Source organism: Amia ocellicauda, chromosome 22 (genome assembly GCF_036373705.1).
Source record: "Amia ocellicauda isolate fAmiCal2 chromosome 22, fAmiCal2.hap1, whole genome shotgun sequence".
NCBI lineage: Eukaryota > Metazoa > Chordata > Actinopteri > Amiiformes > Amiidae > Amia > Amia ocellicauda.
Genome location: NC_089871.1, coordinates 16,116,349 through 16,139,182, shown reverse-complemented (window position 1 = coordinate 16,139,182; position 22,834 = coordinate 16,116,349). Strand labels below are relative to the sequence as shown.

General features: G+C 39.2%; 1 protein-coding gene and 1 long non-coding RNA gene across 2 annotated transcripts; one reads left to right on the top strand and one right to left on the bottom strand.

Annotated features, from left to right (window-relative positions):
- Positions 1 to 5,171: 5,171 nt before the first annotated feature.
- On the bottom strand, positions 5,172 to 14,706 carry klhl26 (kelch-like family member 26). Its single transcript, XM_066695699.1, has 3 exons — positions 14,421 to 14,706; positions 10,068 to 10,250; positions 5,172 to 9,483 (listed from the first exon to the last, which is right to left on the bottom strand). The coding sequence occupies exons 1-3, from the start codon at positions 14,468 to 14,470 to the stop codon at positions 7,902 to 7,904; spliced, it is 1,815 nt and encodes a 604-aa protein (XP_066551796.1). The 5' UTR covers positions 14,471 to 14,706; the 3' UTR covers positions 5,172 to 7,901.
- A 2,815-nt stretch (positions 14,707 to 17,521) lies between these two features.
- LOC136718220 (uncharacterized) lies at positions 17,522 to 22,255 on the top strand. The gene is made up of 3 exons (XR_010805265.1): positions 17,522 to 17,649; positions 17,974 to 18,305; positions 19,626 to 22,255. It is a non-coding gene; the product is annotated as an uncharacterized LOC136718220 (long non-coding RNA).
- Positions 22,256 to 22,834: the final 579 nt, after the last annotated feature.

The following is a 22,834-nucleotide window of genomic DNA, read 5'->3' as shown; positions in this document are numbered from 1 at the left end:
GCGCTAAATATCAGCATTTAATTCCCCCACATCTCCTCCACGAAGATGCTGTCTTCGATTTCAGCAACTTTCTTTTGTCAAGGTAGAATATAAAAGCAGACATATTATTAAAACCACACTTCATGTTTAATTTCATTTTTAATTTTATTTTCTGGAGGGGGGGTGGTGTGATTTGATCAATCAGGCGCAAGCAACCAAACCTATTCTCATTTATGATCTCTTTTTCATAGGTAATGCAGGAAATAGGATCTGTTTCATGTGCCACACACTAGCTTTATTTTCTATATATCTGATGAGGCAGGCAACAATGATGTGCACCTGTCTTGGCGTTTCAGCACTGGAGATTTTATCCTCCTCTTAATGTTATTGTGCCGTCATTAGACTGTTTAATGAGAGCCCGTGTTTGCACGATCACTGCCAGTATTGGCTGAAGGGTAATTATCCGGTGCTGCCAGATGGAAGTCATTAAAGAAAAGATACTACTTTCTACTACTGATAATAAAACTCCTTTCTCTCTGTTCTCTAGTGCGTTTTGAAGGTTCTCAAGCTGCCATCATTACAGCACTAGAGGATAGCTGTTGTGCAAAACCACAAGAGGGAGCCGCACTGCTTTTCTGTGCACAATGTGTTTGTCGGTTCATGGACTGTAGGCAATAGAGTTAGGAGAGCCTAAGTATTAAACTTTCTTTGAGATGACATCTAAAAGCACAAATACCTTTTAGAGGATGTCTTCAAGTGTTATTGTGTTTGTGTGTATTCACTCACCTCCGGTGGGCAGCTGAATTGGTGATTGTTTTCTATCTCAGTGTTGTTTTCCCCCACCATCCACAAGTCCTTCAAGAGAAGCTGTCTTGGAGGGCCATGTGCTTGTTAAATTCATACTAATCCTCAAATAACCTCCCGCAAGCTAATGGGTTTTGAGGCAATGGTCAGCTCATGGAAATGTTGGAGATGCATTATATCCATTTACTGGCTGAAGAGAGGAGCCAAGCACAAGCCTGGTAAATGAATGGAACTGTAAAGAGCTATTGATTTGATTTATTTATTTCTGTCACAGCAAAATAATCAAAGGATGACGGTGGAAACTGAGCTCATCCATTAATTATGATTCAGAATTTCACATCCCCAGTGATGATCTGGGGTTGATTGAGGTTTGGCTTTACTTGGAATCTGCAAACCAGGATCTAGTATTCTTGGATTTTCAAGAATTTTCCATTTCAATTTCAAGACCTATCTGATCCCGGGAGAATCCCTGCATAGTTCCTCCCTTTTGAAGATTTGTACCTACTAAGCCTAAAATGAAACTCAGTCATGCATTTCTTATTGTAGTTGTCAGAATCCTGTACAAAACTTACAAATAGTCTACATCATTTTTTACATTTAATCTTTCACAGCAGTCATTTTCTTTTTCAGTGTAGTTCCATGATGGCAGTAATATATTGCACAGCCATGTTAGACAAACACATACCGTACTCTCAGACCCCATGAGAGACCTAGATCTAAAACACAGGAGTTCAGGAGGATAAGAGAAAATGATCGTTTTGTGCCGCAGTTACACTAGAATGAAAGTTGTGAATGGAGTTCCAATTGACTTAACAGAATCCAAGTGCTCCGCTCCTATTACTATCTAATAAGAATTGGCTTTTTGGCTGCTTTCTCTGTTGATATCACTTTATAGTTCATGTTCAGCAGCGGGAAGGGAAGAGGGGGGGGGGGGATTGTTGTTCTTGGTTTCTGGTTATCTGCCAGGAAAACGAGTGGGCAGCTGTCACGCAAGTCTCATTTTCCACTGCCTTGACCGTGACTGAGAGAATGGCTATTTTTCAGGAACTTCAGTTTCTATACAACAAGGCATAACTGCTAGACAACATGATAAAACTATTAGGAGTTAGTGATCTATAGTCCCAAGCACCCATAATTCAGAAATTTAGTTCCATTCTTAAATAGGTAATGCAATTTTACATAATGTAGTTCTTATCTGGAGCAGCTCCTGTGATTTTAAAGTACAAGAAAACCAAGTTAACCCAGCGGTCTGAACCATTACAATGCCACTGGCTATCAGAGGTCTCTCAGCTTTTACAAAACAAAGCACCCAGATGTATCTGGGAACACTTGGGTAACTCTTTATGGGGGCTGCCGAGTCTAAAATGAAAGAAACCCAACTTCTTGATCTAGCTGAGGCAAATCAAATCAGAATTTATTAAAGGCCAAGGACCCTTTTGTGCTCTGTTGAACGGGAGCTTGTTGCAAACTCAATGGTTACATTTGAGAAATTGGTTTTTCAGATGTCAATATGTAGCTTGAGTGTAGCATACTGTTTCAACTCAGCTCAAATCAAGGATCACACTTAATTCAAAGGCTCAAGTGAGAGCGCAATATAATAAAAGCTCTGAAGGGCTGTCGTTTGACAGTAGCAGGGTGATGCAACCACATGAAAAAGGATAAAGAAGAAAAAAATATAAGAAATACAAAATCCCATGCAACTTTATTAGTCAATGACACAAATCCAAAAATCACACACTTCACAGTGCTTATGAAGATTAAAAAGTCACTGCGACACTGATATTTGACAACAAACAGGACTACAAAAACCTAAAGAATGGGGTTTGCTTCTTTGCAAAAGAAAACAAACACAGAAGGCATAATACAGAAGCCAGCTCTATTCTAAGGCAAATGAAAAGCTCTGCAAAATGAAGACACTCACACATATGAGACCGACAGTGCGACAATTCCCAGCCGTGAGTTCTCATTCAGACGGTCACAGATCACTCAGTTTCAATCAGATTTCTTCAAATAGGCTTGTTCTGTTCAGAACAATGATTAATCCAGTATATATTTGATGCTCTATCAAACACAGAGAACTTAATATCAAATTATGTTAAATCGTTGGGTATTAGTACACTGTAAGTACAGTTTTCCATTTGAGTACATTGAGACATAAAACTGTGTACATTTCTTTTGACTTTTGACCGGTAGTGTACATACTTGGAAACAACAACAGAAGCATACAGTAAAGAGTATACTTGTGTTGTTTTGATGTCCTTTAGAGCAGTGAAGAATATTTTGTACGTAACAAAGATGTGGTAACTTACTGGAAAATAAATCAAATTAAATATATGTGTGTCTATATATACACACACAAATATATATAAACAACGTACCATGGAAATGTAATCAAACACCACACAATAAAACAATCTCCAAGAGAAATGAGTTCTTGCAAGCTGAACTCATCTGACCAATTAAAATAGAAAATGCAGCTCCAGATTTCCTGGAACTGTGTCTGCTGTTATGAACTTACTGGAAGCTGACATTTGTCCTTAACAGATCAAAAATAAGGAAGGTGCCATGACCAAGATGCATTTGTGGTAATGTCAGTGTCCTACTCCTTTTATGGTTTTAAATTAAGTAGGCCACATTGATGTTATCAGTAACCTTGTGTCCAAAAAAATGAATATTGCAGTTTTTAAAATAAAATAAAATAAAATAAATAATTAAAAAAAACTTTTTTGCACACAACTGTCCTTACCCATTGTTAGACTTAATCAAATTATTGACATTATTTTGGTTAAAATAAAGTGGTCAAAGGTAACAGTGCTGGTTTGCATTTAAATGGATTTCACATGTAAAAGAGCATTTTAAACTTCTTTCACATTCATCTTCTGTGCTATTGACTTTTTCCACAATCAATTATTGTAGAACCAGTTTGAAAGCATTTATAATAACATAGAAAGTGGGGTGAAAAAGTTTTAAAACCTGATTTTTATTTGTATCCATTTATTAGTGCTTATAGAAAGTCTACACCCCCTTGCAATATGTTCACCTTTTGTTGCCTTATAGCCTGGAATTAAAATGCCTTCAAATTGTTTTGCCCCTTCATTTATCTACACATCCTACCCTACAACTTCCAAGAGAAATAAATATTCTAGAATGTTTTAGAAAATTAAAATTAGCTCAGGTGTGACCAATCACCTTGAAAATCACACACCAAGTTAAGTGGCCTCTACTTGTGTTAAACTGTAGCGATTCACATGATTTCAAGATAAATTCAGCAGTTCCTGTAGGTCCCTCTGCTGGGTCATGCATTTCAACACAAAGACTCAACCATGAGCACCAAGGAGCTTTAAAAAAAAACTCTGGGACAAAGTTATTGAAAGACACAGATCAAGGGATGGGTATATATATATTTAAAAAAATATCAAAGGCATCGATTATACACCCTGGAGCACTGTCAAGAAGTGGAAGTTGTGTGACATCACCAAGACCCTGCCTAGATCAGGCCATCCCTCCAAACTGGATGATAGAGCAAGAGGCCAATGGCAACTTTGCAGGAGTTGCAGGCTTTTATGGCCAAGACTGGTCAGTGTGCATGTGACAATATCCCAAGCACTCCACATATATGACCTATATGGTATTCAAGAAAGCCCACCTTAAATCCCATTGCAAGTATGCAAAAATAAAACACTCAGGAGATTTTGTATTCATGTGGCAAAAAGGTTTGTGGTCTGAATAAACTAAAATTGAACTTTCTGCTCTACTGTGAAGCATGGACTAGCAGCATCATGCTTTATGGGGATGTTTCTCATTGGCAGTGACTGGGGCACTTGTCAGGATAGGAGGGATAATGAATGGAGCAAAGTATAGAAAAGTCTTTGAGGAAAACCTGATGCATCTGTGGGACAGGTGAAACTGGAACTGAACTTCACATTTCAGAATGACAATCACCCGAAGCACACAGCCTAAACTACACTGGAGTGGCTAAGGAACAAAAATGTAAATGCCCTGGATTGACACAGTCACAACCCTGACCTAAACTTAAAGATTGCCGTCCATTAAAACTCCCCATGGAACTTGACAGAGCTTGAATCATTTTGTAAAGAATGGTTAATTATTGCCAAATCTAGTTGTGCAAAGTTGGTAGAGACCTACTCCGAAAGACTCACACCTGGAATTGCTGCCAAAGGTGTTTCCACCAAGTGGAAAATTTAAGTATGATATTTCAGTTTAGTATTTTAATATACACATTGATTGATTGATAATTAAATTTTTTCCCCTTAACATTGTGGAGTATGGTTTAGATGCGTACAAAATGAAACACTGAGGCACAACAAAAGTTCAAGGGGGTGTAGACTTTCTATTGGGACTGTATATAATGGAAAATCATTTCATAATGTAGTTGAATTTTTTTATTTAAAACCTCATAGGCATACATACAGGAATTTCACAAGACAAAACAGATTAAAAACCAGTTCAGTTAAGGAAAGAAAAAACAAATACGAGTTACACATAACATTAAACTCACTGAACACAATTACTGCTGCCTTCAAAACAAATACATTCAATATTATAACACTGTGACATAGTGCTCAGTCTTTTTCATATGACAAAGTTGTGTTTGTATTTCTTTCCCATTAAAAGAAGTTTACAAAGTCCAGACACCATGTGAAAGTGCGGCAAGCTAGAACACAGGATTGTTAGAAAAGACATGCTGATCCAATCACTTTTTGCAAAGTGATTTTCTTAAGGGCAGGCATATAGGATGCATACTTTCTAGAGCAGGTACTGCATAGGCAGATGCAGGCAGGCGTTTAGAAGCACTTTTCTGAATGACACATTCGGAAGCTCACATTACTCCAACAATCAGAAAATTAAAAAGGTCAAAGCTGGTACCGCGGAACTGATTCAAATCCTGCCAAAAAAGTAAAGATGATCCTTCCATATACCACCAACACTGCAAGCACTTTAGTTCTGCCGGAGTGTACAGGGCTGAAAAATAAAGTCCAGATGGCAAAAAGTGCTGTAGTGGTTTTGCTGTGGGCTTTTCGATCTCACTTACAGATGCATTCCTCAGCAAGGGATCCTTACAAATGGATTAGCTTCTGCGATGCATATTATATAAAACAGGAGTCTGATCCCCCTTATGGAATTGGAGATATAATCGGCTTCCTTCATGTGCGCAGAGCATTCTGGGACATTGCACAATATGCCGCTATAAAAGACAAAAACAACTGGTGCTGCGCCGTGGAAAAGGCTGCACGAACCAAAAATGATGCCAAGCAGGGAAACTTACATAATTGTTCACATTGCCTGGTACTCACTTCTAGTGGGTCTATCCTTTATAACAGATGAAAAAGCCCTTTATAAATCAGGGCATTCCCCTCATACAAAACTTTTCTTAGAAACAAATCTCCCCATGATATGGGTTAATCAAAGTGCAGGTTAACAATAAACTCCAAAATAACTCCCATCGTCTTTTGAAACACACAGGCAAAAAAGGCAGAAAGTAGGGATTTTCATCACCAAATGTTTAATAATTTCATCTGAATTCCTCCACACCCCTAACCTGTGGGAGACACTTCTGGGGAAAGAACTTCGATAGATTAATGAACTGACTACTTTTTATTCTGCACCATAATTACAGTAGTAAATGTACCAAACTAATTTTATACTGACATTTACCCACAGAATCTAGAATAATGTGCTTATGACTTTATTCAAATTGTACTATACTTCAGTACCCTACCAACTTCTTTACTCATCTGATAAGTGTTACACATCAGCTAAGTTTCAAGAGACATAAGAACATCACAAGACATTAGTAGGACAGTTGCAGATCATGCAAACACATGACAAGGCGCCAGATTTGTAAAGGAAATGGGAAAAATCTAATTAGCATTAGTGCTAAATTATAATAATTTTCCAGTATCCTGGGGAAATAACGAAATGCATTAAATTCCCTGCACAATGAAAAATCTGCATTGTGGTTGAACAGTGGGGGCACAAAAGTGAAATCTGGCCCTTGGTCTTTTCAGCCATTACATTTTTATAAGCACCCCAGATAAAATGGGTAAAGGAACCAGTTTCTCTCCCTTTGGAAGAATATTAAAAATCAAAACTCATCCAAAATAGAACAGATATCAGTTAATAAAGCATACATTTCATGTCTTATCATGCAAAATATACAGTAATCACTTTAAAACCTGCCAGTTTAGCGAAACACTGACTTAGGGTCCAGCTACCAGGGAAAAATCTTGGAATTCAACGTGGGACATTACACATTGAGCTGCACCCTAAACTATAAAACTTAGCTAGTACTGTAATGTAGTGTATTTTTTACTTTTTAAGTGATCAGTGATCATTAGTGATCAGTCCACAATCATCATTTATATCTTTTTAGAACATCTACTATAGCCACTTCGTGCTTCTTGTTTTGATGATCTCCCTTCAAAGATAGACATTGGGATCTGTTGCCTTATTCAATATATTCGATATTTAAGGTATTTCACGCAACTGGCCTCTGCACAGGATCAGACTACACTTTATAATATTAGGAGCAGCATTTTAATGGGAGTAACTAGAACAATATTTGGTAAAATCTATGCGTTTTGTTGTTTTTTGGGGAATTTTACGGAGGCTTTCCTTCAATGTTCAACAAACACTTTTTCCCTCTTCCTTTTAAGTCCTGTAGGCTTATGAAATACTGCAGCAACACCCACAGTTACACTGCAGAACAGGAGTCTTGTTTTAGTAGCATGCATTTTACATACACCCACTGATCTGCTCAGCCCTTCCAGATAAACACAGACTCGCTCTCAGTCAGTGGCCCTGCCCAACTGGAGGAATGTCATCATAGCAAACACACACAGAGAAACACATAAGTTATGATGAGGAGATAAACAATACAGGGCATAGCTGCACCTCTTGAAATCGCTCAGGAATCACAGAGATGGCCAGTGCGTTTTGATGCACTTCTGAGTGTCCCTCAGGTTGTAAAACAAATATTTCAAGTCAAATAAAAGGATGTTAGGATTGAGGAGTTTAATGTAAAGCAGCTAGAATATTTGAAATGCAAAAGTCTTAAGTCTCCATTACAGCGTGCATTCTGTTGCCAGGGGAGACAGTCACCGCTGCGTTGTAGTTTGTGGAAGTATCACAGGCATGCATGCAATTCCTGCGTAAGACTCGGGGAAGTGTAAATCCCGTTCCCACTCATCTGTCTCTGTGTTATACACCTGCACAATGCTGGTGACATTGTTTAAGTGCCAGTTGTACCCACCCAGGATGTAGATCTTATTGTCTAATAAACAGCACCCTGCCTCGGACTGACCGGCCCGCATGGGGCTCACAGTAGTCCACTGATCTGAGTCCGGGGCGTAATACTCTACGGCTAGAACATCAAAGCAGCGGTCGACCTGGTCCATCCGCCCCCCGAGGGCATAGATGCGTCCGTTTGCGCTGATCATGGAGTGCAGCACCCGCGGCTGGTTCATGGGGCATTTCACCTCCCACTGGTCCCCTGCAGGGTCATAGCAGTGAAGAGCCTTCTTCTCTTCGATCGAGACCCCATACCCTCCCGAGATGTACAGCTTGCCCGTGCAGGAGGTGCCTGCGTGCCCCCAGATCCTACGCTTGAGCGAGTCCACATACGTCCACTCATTATTCCTGGGGCAGTAGCGCTCCACAGAGGACAGGCTGCCCGAGCGGTTCCTGCCCCCCGTGGCGTACAGTTGCCCCTGCAGCACATTGAGCTGGAACTGGATTCGGCTCTCCTGCAGGGGCTGGATCCGCAGCCATTGATTCAGATGCGGGTCGTAGCGGAAGCAGATGTCCACCGCGCCTTCCCCGCTGCGGTACTGCACGAGCTGCCCCCCTGCCACGTACACGAAGTTGTCCAGCACAGAGACGCAGGCGTGGCTGCAGCCCGTCTCCATCTCCGTCAGCTCTTTGAACTGACGGGCGTTAATGTCCGGGAGGTAGAAGACCTTGCTGCTCACCGAGCGGTCGTTGTCCGTGTAGGGCGTCCCCCCGATGGTGATGAGCGACACCACGTCCGAGCGGATCATGGTGCGAGGGGACTGCATCTCGTGCTGTCGGAAAGGGAGGATCTGGTAGTTGAAGGCCTCCAGCAGGTACTGCCGGCACAGAACGTCCTCCACCATGACGTCCACGGTCTGCACGCTGTCCACCAGCTCAGAGGACTTCATCAGCGGGAAGCGGATGTGGCAGAGCACCTGACTGGCCCCGGCGCGGCGGGCCTCGTCGTGCTGCAGCCAACGGATGGCGGCGTGGAAGAGGTCAATCTCGCTGCAGTTCTTCAGCTTGTTGCTCTGCAGGAAGAAGACCAGGCGCTCCAGGGGGATGTGGAGGAAATCCTCCTCCTCGGCGATCTGGAGGAAGTGGCGGAAGGTGAAGGTGTCCACGGACTCCTTGAGGGAGGAGAGGCTGAAGGTGGTGGCCATCTGCCCGATGTTCAGGCAGGTCTCCACGCTCATGGCCGACTTGAGGAACTCCTCGCACAGCTCCACCACGGGCACCATCTGCAAGAAGACCGCTGCCCCCAGCACGTCCTGGATGCAGTCCAGATCGAGGGTGACCTCAGCGCTGTACGCAAAGTCAATGATGTGCTTCAGCCCCCGTGCCGAGATGCCCTTCAGCTCGATGGTGTCCTGGGAGGCCTCCCGCATCCCCCCCGTGAACATCGCTCTGCAAGTCAAGACCGAGGACAAACCCATCAGCCCTGCTTGGAACTTTGATCAATAATAAATACGACTCTGGGTACAATTGATCACAGGAAGAAACTCATTTACAAGCATTATGATAAAAGCAATAGGTCATCTTCTTACACTAAAACGTGAATTTTCAGTTGTTTTTTTTTGCATTTCTAAATCTGTGAGACAACACACCTAACACAAAGTACAGTACGTCTATGATACATTGAAAGTGTAATACTCTTATGCTGAATTGATTTTTTTATTGAAATGACAAGAAACATACATCTGTAACAAGTTTTGTTTTGTTTGAAATGAGCAACAAATGGGAAAATTAATTCTAGGCCAGCAATTCTTCTAAATTCATTAGTTATTTAGTGAGAAATAAGTGCTTTTTTACTTGACACACATGCATTACATATTATGCAGAATAAAAAGGAATCACAATTCACGTACAATACCCTGCTAGTGTTTGCAGATCATTAATTCCATCTTTAGTCAACATAGTGAAAACCAGACTAACATGCAGAGCAAGCAATTTCTGTTTTTAGGCCTCGTGGCAATCCCTCACCTACTCACCTGAAGTAGTCGCTGCAGGAAGCGAGCACGGCCTTGTGGACCTCGAAGCGCTCCTCGTTGATGGCCAGCACCACGTCCAGCAGCTGGCCCTGGGCACGCAAAGCGGAGAGCCCCTGCAGGAGGGTGGCGCTGTGGCTGGGGGCAGAGAAGGTGCAGCGCAGGGTGCTGCTCTTGTTAGCCAAGCTGCGAAACACAAGAGCCCCAGAACACTGCACTGTCATCATCATTGAAGAGGGAAAAATCAAGCTTCCTTGAGACTCGGCATTAACAATTACATAAGGGTTGAGGACCAGGTTTGCAGAAAGACAATAGCTGGGTACAGCTCTCGTTCAGAAACAGGTTATGCCAGTCAAACTTGCAGGACACTCAGGAGTCGGGTATAAAAGCTTGCATAAATAACAAAGGAACCATGACACAAAAGGTGTGCAATCTGCTACAATCGTAGGAAGGGATGTCTGCCTCAGAAATTGGTCAATCAAGCACACCACTATGGCTGTGCGATATGACGATATATATCGTATGACGATAGAAAAACGTCTATCTTTCATATTATGCTATATCGTTTATATCGTGGTGTCGCAAATTGCAAACTTTAAGGCAGTATTTTTCGTCATTAGGACGCTTTGCGTTCTTCCCGGTTCTTCCACACGTGCTGGATGCAGGTAGAAATGTGCATCAGAAACACAGACGTACATGCAGGAGAGTGAACTGACACACAATAACCCACATAACCAAATCAATCTGCAAACACCCCCCACCCCCGCTAATTTAGATTAATATAATTTGTATAAAATTAATAATAACGTTTGTTTGCATTTTAATACATTGGAAAGCAATGCAAACACATGCAGAAAGTATCATTTTCTTTGTATTAAGATGGTGACGTGGTTCAACAGTTGTATTATTATAACTACTACTACTACTATTATAACTATTTTGTATTAACGTGCTGTACTTGTAAGTAGAATCGAAACGCGACAGTCAGTGAAGAAATGTCTCTGTCTAGCAGATGTTAATGCGCCACTATAAACCCGGCTGTGCTAAATCTTCCTGAATCTACCATTTTACAGAGCATGTGTTGCGTGATCACTATTACTTGTGTTATTGTTGTTATGTGACAGTAAATCATAATGTGTATATGTATATGTGCTCTGAGGAAGATAAGTCGAAACGCGTCAGCATTATGATGTTCACTTTTTCTCTAATAAATAATTTGTGAGACATCGGTGAATATGGACTGTTTTTAGACGGGAGCTGCTGACCTTCCTTGACCGGATAATTGTTCTATATAAAATCCCTGGGATAAGGCACCCCGCATTTAAGATTTATTAAAACTATTGTTACGCCAGCTATTTTTAAACGTGTATATATATATGTGTGTGTGTATATATAAGTATATATATCCCATAACAACATAACACACGTAATAGTAATCACACAACACTTGCCCTGTAATGTGTTGCATTCTGCATATATTTCCCACGACAGCCTGCATGTAGTATTTGTTAGTTTTGCTTATTGAAGGATTAACAAAATACTTGTAGTTTGAATGTCTTTGGTCTTATTTTGTGGCTTGATTGGATAAAAACAAGAAATATCGATATATATCTTCTAACAAGAGATATTATTTTTAAGTCATATCCCCCAGCCCTACACATCACCAATCCATTTCTCTGTCTCACCTTACACCAATATCATATTATTGGTTGTGATAGTACAGTGTGTGCCCTCCCAACCAATATGCCCATAAAAACTACATGTATATATTTTTCTGTATTTCTGCCAATGCTTTAAGAGTTACTTTATTGCTGTTTGAGTGAAGGGATGCTCTTCCATTGCATGCATTAAATAAAGTCTGATCTGAGAATCCTGAGTCTCTGTGGATATGGGTATAATAAATACACTACAAATCAAAGTAACTCCCCACCACTTTCCCAGCATATCCCTCCTCTCTGCTTGCACTCTACCAAGTGGATTTTATTTTTTTTCAACATAATGAAACACTGACAGGCATGGTTCTGTAAGGTACAGACAGAAAGAGAAAGATTTCATTTTACAACTGGAGGGCCAGGTGAACACAAACAAAAAACACAAAAAACATGTATTTTTAAAGCTTTAATGCAAAGTTGATTAGGTTCTAGCCTGTTTTTTATACGACAAGAAGAAAATGCACGCTGTGTTTTCACACATTGTGAAATTTGTTTAAGTCCACCCTAAGAAGCCAAGGTGAAACTTGACCTTTTGCAATTGATTCCATCTCAAGTCACTCCCAGAATAAGACCCAAAGCACATCACTAGTAAAAACTACCAGAATCAGCAAAAGCTTCCATCAGCTGACCGAGTCACAGTCGCACACACTAATGTAGCTCAAAGCTCTTCCTGGGAAGTTCCTGGGAAACTGAGTTATAATTAGCACAAGACTGGACAAAGGTCAAGGTTAAGGAGTATCAACACAATTTAAATAAAGCTAAAATGCACATGTATGGCATGCTATAGGAGAATGTGGTCCACAGGAACGAAAACTAACAAACAGATTGATTTTGCCAATTGCAGCATTCATAGTCAGTAAGACTGCCCAATGTAAAAATAAACAACAAATAAGCAGTCCAAGACTAGAGCTGATGTGAAAAAACCTTGCAATCCTTCTCATCACTGAGCTGAAGCCCCAGATAGTAAGATAACATTGAATCAATGCTTAAACAACATTGACAGTTACATTGATTCAATGCTGATGCGTAATGTTGATTCAACATCAGTTTGCTCATTGAAAGTGGGTGAAATGTGGCATTTGCTCTGTGAAATGTACAATATTGAGACATTGTTTCAATGTTGTGCATCTAATTAAATTGTTTAATTTGGATGTTTTAAATAAACTAAGAGATGGAGGCCATGAGTTGTGTATATATATGTACACAGTACAGGGCATAAGGGAATTAAAATAAAATAAATTAAATACACACAAGAGGAATGGACTAGTAGTGCAATCTGAATAATGGTCTGAAGCAGATGTCTGAATTCAGACTGTCCTTGCACTGTTGCATTTCATAATCTAGAGGCAGAACAGTAATAAAACATGTAGTATACATAGAAATATGTGAGTAGATTACCACAATATTTGACTTATGTTATAGAGATAGAGATTTATATATCTATAAATTCTTAACAGAAAATTGATTGAAACGAAAGTAATCAAAGCTACACATCTCCATGAGTAAAGCATTCGAGCTGAAAAGAGTGAACTAATGAATTAATTATAAAGACTTCAATATACGCTTGAAGGCAAACACATTTACCTCTCTAATTTTTTTTTGTATGAATGAAAAAATAACATCATAACATCATGTGGCTGCTATATTAATTTTAAACTGGTTCAAGCTTTTCGAAGAAGAAGGAGGACTGATTTTAAAACTGCAAAACCTTCCCAAGTAAGAATAACATTTTTGTATGAAGCAGCATACGGGTTATCATAATAACTGTACATCTTGTCCACGAATTCATAAATAAATAAAGTAAGGAGGGAACGTGAATAAATAATTAAAATATTATAATTGTATAGGGTACACATATTATAAATCTAAATACATCTATAATACCTGTTACATCTGCCAAACATGTATTGATTTGATTAATGTTTGATCATGTATTTATAGTCTACCGTATTTTAAGGGGAATAAACACAAGTGATACTTAAGGGATATGCATGCTACTTATTGCCGATTTCTGACAAAACATATCAAACACCTAACCTGTAAAAGTATACCTGAAAAAACTTTTCTAACGGCTTCAGATTGTAGCTCACAGTCACAACCACCATTGAAATAAACACTGTATATGGATACAGGCTAAACAGTTGCGTTGTTGTTGTGGATCATCTGCTCAGTGTAACATGTTGCAACTCCCCATCATGTCCATGTTTACCAGGATGCTGTATAATCAACACGGTCCGGCGCTGCAACACGTTTGCGACTCGACAGCGTACCCGTGATGCACTGCTCCAAATAAATACAACTTATTTTTATTTCTTGCAATAAACCAATGCAATGTCAGTTTCGGTATTTAATCCCGTTCTCCCGCTTTAAAAGCAATGCTCCCTTATAATAAAGGGCCTGATCCAGACCTCGGTATTTCCTGCCGTAATCACCAAGATGCCCTCCTGTGCTGATGCGAGCTGATCTCAAACTCCACGTTTCTTTTTTGATTTTTGGAAACCCTCTCTATTGACCGGACGGGAATTTGTTTAAATAACACTCGGCGGCTCTGGTCCCCAAACTTAACGGCCTTGTAGGAAATGGGTGCTTTCTATCTGTGTCGGTATCTGTATCTCCCTCTCCCTCTCTCTCGCACTATGCTCACCTGTTCTGCGGTCGCTCCGCCGCGCACTCCCCGCCGCCCGACTCCGCCATCTTCACTCGATACAGAGATGGACGGAAAACGGCCAGCGCTCATTGCGAGTCTTTTAAGCGCCCTGCTGTGCCCGCAGTGACTGAGCCGGGCCATCCAGCGCTGACCCGGAGAGGGGGTTATCTCCTCTGGCGAGCTATCCGTCTCCAATGTCAATGAAAAGGCCGGCTGTGCGGAGGAGTTGCGACGCCACGGTGCAGCAAACTGAGCCGCTGCCTGGCGCACAGCTGCGAGAAACGCGGCTCTGATGCTGGAAAATAAGACAGAATGTTTCTAGGGGCGGATAGTAGATCTTATTCACAAAGATATGTTAGATGACGTATTTTCAAAAATGTTCCCCCCAAAGGTACATTTTTTTTTTAAATTATTATTTGTTGCCAATAATATCTGAAAACGTTTATTACGATTATGATTATTATTTCATACTTAGGCATTGCAGAAAGTATTCACCTGCTTCATTTGAAACAATGCTATTTAGTGATTCATATTTCATAAAACAATACTTATATACAAGCTGAGGCTGATGCAGTCTAGCTAAAACCGTTGCCACAGCACTAATTTATTTCCCCTTGGTAAAAACTACAACAACAAAGATTGGGTTGAGAAGGAAGATGTGATCATTAACCTATAGCAATTCTGGTCCAAATATAAAAGTAAAGAAATTAAATGTATTTTAAACATAGTTTTTTGTATAATTATCAAGCTCTATACACTTACATTAGGATCAATACTTTCTCTAAAACTGGCCTTAGTGTCTCTTTTAATTCCCACCTTGACTAGTGACAGGTGTAAAACTGCAGGCCTTGTATGACAGTCAGGTAGAAACATGATCCTCTGGAAGCAACATCTGCACAAGAACTGTTTGTCGGGAACCTCATGAAATGGGTTTCCATGGCCAAGCAGCTGCTCACAAGCCTAAGATCACCATGCACAATACCAAGCATCAGCTGGAGTGGTGTAAAGCAATGCAGTAGAAATCACGGGAGCTGTCTGTGAGAAGGGGACAAATTTGGGGACTCCTATGATATGCAGGAGACTTTACAACTATGCCACCCCTTGCAAAAATGCAACAGCAAAAAATGAGTGTAGGAAAGTAGGAGAGGTATAGTTAAGCGTGATAAAAACCATATAAAACCACAGGGACAAATTACAATGTCGATTTACTTTGTTACACTTTTATAAGGGACAGAATCTCTCCTTTCACCACTTATTTGACTTCTTTTAAAAGACCAGAGTTGCATAGAAAAGCTGTCTTGCAAGGTTAATAATCATAATCATAAACAATATCGTGATAAATTTGTTGCAGAGGAAACGCAGACAAAAAAAATAAATATCTACGGGGATTTTTCACGTCCAAAGTGTGTTTTCTTGAATACTGTTTGAAGCTGTGTGTTTTACCTGGTTTTGAGACTGTCCTAAATAAACTTCCCATCTTCTCTTTTCTATTTCAGGATGTTAAACAGCATGACTTTGACTAATATGGGCAGCAGGACAGCATTGTTTAAGTAAAGTCCCCATTATTTTTACTTTCACTGCTTGCATAATGAGAAGTTACTAAACGTATCCAAAGTAATCTCTTTCAGGAAGTTAGCAAGATGGGAATGTTCTTTAAATCTAATTTACAAAATAAAAAATAACAATGTTAATTAATCTGCAGTAACTTTTTTACATGTTAAATAAAATGATTACTTTTTCTAAAATACAATCACAAGCCAGTAAATGTTTGTGGCAATTTACTTTTTTAAATTGTGTTTTTATCAGGGTGTACATTTGACACTTCCTTCCTTCCTATTGCAGATGTTTGCTTCATTTTGTGGAAGTCCCTTGACTGAATACCATGTTGCAATACACAGTGATCATATAAAACCCTAGGTGGTATTCCCTTAAGGGTTTTGTATTTTATTTTTATTTTTTATAGAAGGAATCAGCATTTTTTTTCTTCTTAAAAATTGTTATGCTTACCATGGCTACAAGTTGTCAACATACTATCATAGTCTTAACCTGCAGAATTGAATGTGTCATGTTTACACCAGTTCGCACAGAACCAATCGAGGGCTTTGAGCCAGAGGGGTGTAAGTGACATTTTGGGCGAATATGAGTTCTACTTCTATACATCAAATTAAAGCTCTCGATGAGATCTATTCAGTGCCAAAATGACACAACTGAAATCATGATCAATAAAGAATAAAACAACAAAACCTTAAAGACCTAACTTAAAAAACATGTTTTTAAGTGCATTTACACCCTTCTGGCCCTGAACAATGCTTAATGGGTAGAGCCTTCATATAGCATTTAAGTTAAAATGGCTGACAACACACAAAGTTACAGAATGAGGGGAAGAAAAGTTTTTACAGAAGAGGAGGTTTTAATTAGTTTAATGGAAGTGCCCTATAATTTTGAAGAGCAAGAGAATGTGCAGAATGAAATCACGATTCAGTCATCTGTGAATAATGAAAGTAAGCATACAGGTTGAGTATAAATGTTGTTTTTCAAATGTATTTTAGTGAATACAAGTGTAAATTCATTTTCATTGTAATGAAAACCTAATGTGTTGTTCCATTGTTCATCACTTACACCCTACATTTTCAAGCTAGAACCAAAACATTGTTTGCATCAAAAAGGCGTATCTGACTCTTTTGCCATATTTTTAAAATCTGAAAAAGATTTTTCAGTGTTCACTAACATAATATTATTAATTGGGTACTTCTTCAATTGATTGTGTATATGTTTCCAACATTGTTGTTAATACTGAATAGCCACAGCTGATCAAATGTTGGTCAAATTTTGTTTCGGCTCTCCTGTAAAGTTTGTCAAATGTCACTCACGCCCCTCTGGCTCCCAGCCCTCGCAATGACAAAGCCTTACCATAGATAGAAACTCATTAGGAAATGGACAGGAAATTGATATGGTTTCGGTCTAGTCCTGTGTTGGATACTTAATTGTGCTAAATGGCTGAGGCTGATTTATCTTTCTTTGCTCTGTCATTTTCCATGTTGCACATCTCAGCACACACACACGCGCACACACACACGCACACGCAGAAACAGGAACCGAGGGCAGTGTTCTAACCCTGATAACTCCATTTCCTCCTTTTTCTTTTGCAAATTTATCAGGTTATTGAGACGGCTGTTTTTCGCTCATTCCCAAGAAAGAGACAGCTGATCTGACATCTTGCTTGCTAGTAAGTCACTTACAGTATTTACAGGTTGTAGGAAAATTTGTATTTTTTTTAATGTATTAATTATAATTTTTATTGATTTGCCTAAATCATTAGTGATTATATTACATGTAAATATATAACAATAATGCAAGAGTAGTAGCTTTAGTAGTAGAGCAAATAAAGTGCACCCTTGAATAGAGAACTAACAATTAAACAGTGGTGCTATGATGGGATCTGCTCATAGTAGGCAGTTTTATGCAACAATCTAAGTATACAAATCATTCAAATGCATTCAATCTAGTTTAACATCAATATATATGAGATTTAATTCCTTTTTTTTTTCAGGTCATGTCAAATATTACCAATAACACGACAAGCCCTGACTTTTCCAGACATGGACTATCAATGATAATCGGTGTATGTGTTTCAGTGGGGTGTGTATTGCTGGTCTTTGTAGTTGTTTTGGCCATCTGTTGCATTTGGAGGAAAAAGTCGGAGAGCATAACACAAAGTGGAGGAAAGAAGTTGTCTGTAAGTGGGAATTCAGTCACCAGCAGCCCTCGGTACATCGCCTCGGCTGCGAGACCGCAATCATTATCACCTAACCCAATCTACGAAAATATCAGCATGAACCAGGAACAAAATATGCATGTGGGCACAACATCTGCAACAAAAAAGTAGGTGGACGCTTCATTGTGTTTGTTTGTTTGTTTGCATGGAAGAGATTACCTTTTTTTTCTGTGAAAGCTTTCATTCAATTTTTTCTCTACTTTTTTTAACTGGTGGACAACTCTTGAATGGCATACTTTTGGATTCTGATTTTTGTAGACCTCTGCCTCTCCCCTTAGTCTTGGATCATGACTCCCATAATAGAAACATCTCAGAAATACAGTGATCTGAATGCCGAGCCCCTTCATATATAAGACTTACTTCAGCAGATTATGTGTTTGATTTGGACAGATTTGTTCTTGAAAGCATGCTGATAATAAGAGCATGCCAGAAAATTCTAAATATACAGCTCTGGAAACAATTAAGAGACCACTCCAAGTTCAGAACTCAATGTTAAGTGGTCTCTTCTTTTTTTCCAGAGCTGTATATAAACACCAAAAAAGCATGATCACTTTCTGCAAACAGAACTGATATGGGTATGTATTAAATGGCACAAGACAGATGTCAAACTTCTCATATTGTTGGCTACTTCAAATACAAATTAATAAAATCCTATTATTAACCCCATTCTGAATCAATTTATTCCCACTGGTGACCCCTGATTATTTGCTACAACCAACCAAAGCACCCAAGAGCGAATGCTGGGATTTCCAGTAAATCCTTCAGTTGTTTCAATATACGTGCTTCTCTGTTTTTATCTCTAAGCTGTGTTGAAACTTTGAATTTCCAATCTTGTGTCACTTGGTTCACAGTGTACCACTGACTTTTTAATGTTTCCTGTCTGTCACTATCAGGGAATGCAAAATGTATTTATTAACAGCTAATGAGACTTGACAGTGTTGGGAAGTGGTTTCCTGGGTTTTTCTGTTGTTATTTTAACCATGATTGCTTTACTATAGATGCTTTAAAAATACAGTATTTTAGTAATGTCTAATATGGGCTTTATCACTTTGAATTCTGATTTAATTCCATCCTTTTCTTAAATTCAATAAATCTTCCGAATGAATGTGTTTTAAAAATGCTGCCTCTCTGCCTTACCCAGATATAAACATGACTGAAGTTCATTGTTGTAACTTGTAACTTAAGAGGAAGCTGAAAAGGTTTCTAGATAACATTAAGTCCTAATAAACAAAACAAAACGTATTTTCTTCTTAAACTTGTGATTCTGTTATCAGGGCACCATTCAAAATTCACATTTAAAGATACTTCCTAACTCCTTTCGGTGCATTCTGGGAAACACAGGTGTTTAGTGCAAATCGAGGTCTGTGAACTCAGCTGATAAGAGTTCAACTGGATCAGCTTTAAGTTTTCCATCTGTTCCACTTTAGGACGGGGACCCAATGCAGTGATGAATTTGAAGCTGACGAAGCCATCTACAATAACGACCCATCGCTCTACTGTAGCTCCCAACAGGTTGAACCACTGGATGAAGATCTTTATGTTATACCCGACATAATTTCCCCATAAACCTAGTGGAGACGTAGAAGTGGGCCATGCTTATGAACCAGAGGGAAACCAGCCAATTCCACAACAAAGAGCTACATTTTCATGCCTTAGATCTAAACTTCTTATCCAGTGCTGTAAATACAAGGAATTTATTTTTTTATTGTGTTTTTTTAATTTATATTGTACATATAACGGTTTAGCTATGTAGTCTCCAACCCTTGCTCTAGAGAGTGCTGATCCAGTTCATTTAATGGGTCACCACCAAAAGTGACTGGGGGCAAAGGCTAGATATTGAGGAATTGATGAGTTCTCTCTTTTTTTCCAGTTGAAAGAACTCCAGTCATACAGGTCGGAGGGGTGTTCAAGTTTCTGTTCTGCATTACCATAAGCTTTCTGCTAAGTTAGTCCGATTTTCTTCTGCATTTTTTTTTTTAAATGGAGGATTTGAAGGCTCACTTATAACATTAGCTGATTGCAGCTTTCCGGGAACAAGGTTGGAGAGCTATGCTACAGCTTCAGGTGCAAGTAGTAGGGTTCCAACATAAAAAGCGTTCAACTTCTCTTATGCAAGTTTACCCTGGTTCACCATAGCCGTTGTGCACTTTTAACACGGTTATACTGTGGTTGTGGCATAGTTCTACACTGGTTGCCTATGGTATTCAGTGTTTGACTACACTCTACCATGAATGAACCAAAGTTTACCACAGTAAACAAGTCTTATAATTATTTCCTGTGTAGGTCCAATGTAGTAAAGCACAATTGTAGTTTCACATGACAAGAGTACATAAATCTGATGGTGAATCTACCACGGTAAACTTACATTGCCAAAGTGTAGCCACAATTATTAGAGTAAGGTTCATGTTGTTCTTGCTGTAATGAATGATGTAGACAATGTAAAGAAAAGTCATGGGCACCTTATTCAACTGCAGTAGGTGTGTCAGTTTGTCAGGGGTGGTTTGAGACATTCTGCACAGCAATAGTGTGGTGCTTAGCCAAAGAAAAGTATAGTATATAACAATCTCAGCACATTGAGCCCTCTCCACTTATTCTTATTCAAATGTTTTGCCAGCAGTTAGTGTCTGCAGTCTGTAACAAATGCAATTAATTTTTTAATATACGAAAGCAGAAATAAACAAACAGTAGGAGAGGGGGGGAAAAACACTACAGATGTTGTTAGCTTTTAATGTTAAAGTGCTCCTTTTCCTGTGACATTGTATTATTGATTGATTTCCTCCTTGCTCCTTTTCCCGTAGCCCTTGACTGCAACCTTACATCTTGACAGCACTTAGCTTTTACTTTCCAGGATGTATGACCTCACTTACTGTACTTACCTGTGTAAATTGGAAGTTGTAAAATGTATTATATCTTGAATTGCTCTGTTTAATGTGAATTTGAATTTGTAATATTTGATGACTTGTACTTAACTGTATTCTTGCACTTTGTATTATTGCGCTTATGTTGTAAGTCGCCCTGGATAAGGGCCTCTGTCAAGAAATACAAATAATAATAATAAATTATAATAAATAATAATAACTCAATCTTCAACGCGCTCCAAAGTATTCTAGTCTTGCTGTGCTGTCCCAGGATATCGACCCCCTCGAAATCTGTAACGCATGACCCAGCAGACTTAAATGATAGAAGTCACAACTACCGCATAATGTATTTTGCTGGTGTAAGTGGGCAGTCGTGGAGCACTGGTGCTGAGACTGTTGTTTTAGGTTCTCCTTTTCTGCAGAAAGAGAGAGAAAGAAATGGAGAGAGAGAGAGGGGTAGAGAGACACTTCCCTTCAAATCAAAACTTCAAAACTTGGGGTGGGAATGTACTACTGGTGCCTATTTGTTACTTTGCCACTTTCATTGGTTGTATATTTATGTACAGAAGAAATCTGAACTATAGAAGCAATCGAATGTCCTACAAAATGTGGACTTTTGTCTTTGATTGCTTGAACAGATATACTAAAGAAGCAGTTTGCTGTGTTTCTAGAAAGATCTATAAAGGGCAGATTATAACAAAACTTTTTTTATGCAACCTGAAATTTAGGGGGGGGTCCTTTTAAGAACAATTCAACAACCTGTTTTATAGCCTGACGAATGTGAATTGATTCTTGATTCTGCAAGTCTTATTTTAAGGACTTGCTACAGCAATGTTGAGTCTGGGCTTTGGACTCCTGAGCAGCGGGTTGTGGGTTCAGTCCCAAGTGGGGGGGGGCACTGCTTTAGTACTTTATCTAGACTGCTCCAGTACAAACCCAGCTGTCTAAATGGCTAATTGTATATAACAAATATGTATGTGATAAAGTGTAACAATTGTAATTTGCTCTGGATAAGGGTGTCTGCTAAGAAATATTATAACATATGAGACACAATAAAATGCAAAATAAGGATTCTGTAGTTGTTTTGTGCCCTTTCAATAGGATAAAGTTAGACACAGCTTTCTGTATATGTAGTTATCCTGGGAAGTTTATACTCTTGTTCAAAGGGATGAATTGCAAAATAAAATCCTTTGAGTGTTTTTGGATGTTTTTATTTTTATCAGACAGTATAATTGTTGATACAACTTCTTGGAATGGTGGATAGCTTTAAAGGCAAAACACTGCAGTTGATCTGATTCTGGGGAAACTAGCTAGGGAGGTAGGCAGGCGCTAGTTTAACACAGAGCTCTGAGTTATGTTCCTCTAATTATTTGGTAATCGCATATCTCACAATATATACCAACTGTCTGAAGCACAAGATGGACTTGTGACACACAATCTGCATGCGTGTGATGAGTAAAGTTTCTAGACTTTAGTTGCTCAAGTTTCTCATTCAATCTTTATTTGATATTGCAGAGTTGCCACAGCACACGTTATTAAAAAAAAAAAAGTCAAGTAAACCGTCAAGAAAACAAGACCAACTGTTGTAGGAGAAAATAAATCTCTGGGGGTCCATGGCTTAAGGCCTATACCTTATATTTGCCTCCTCTCTAGGCAATGTATGTAATGCCAATATCATCAGGAAGTCCTTGGCCTTGTGCCAATTCCCCAAAAATCCTCTGGAATTAAAACTCTCTAAAATTTACCCAAGAGGATATAATTGACTTGTGCAGCAGGTG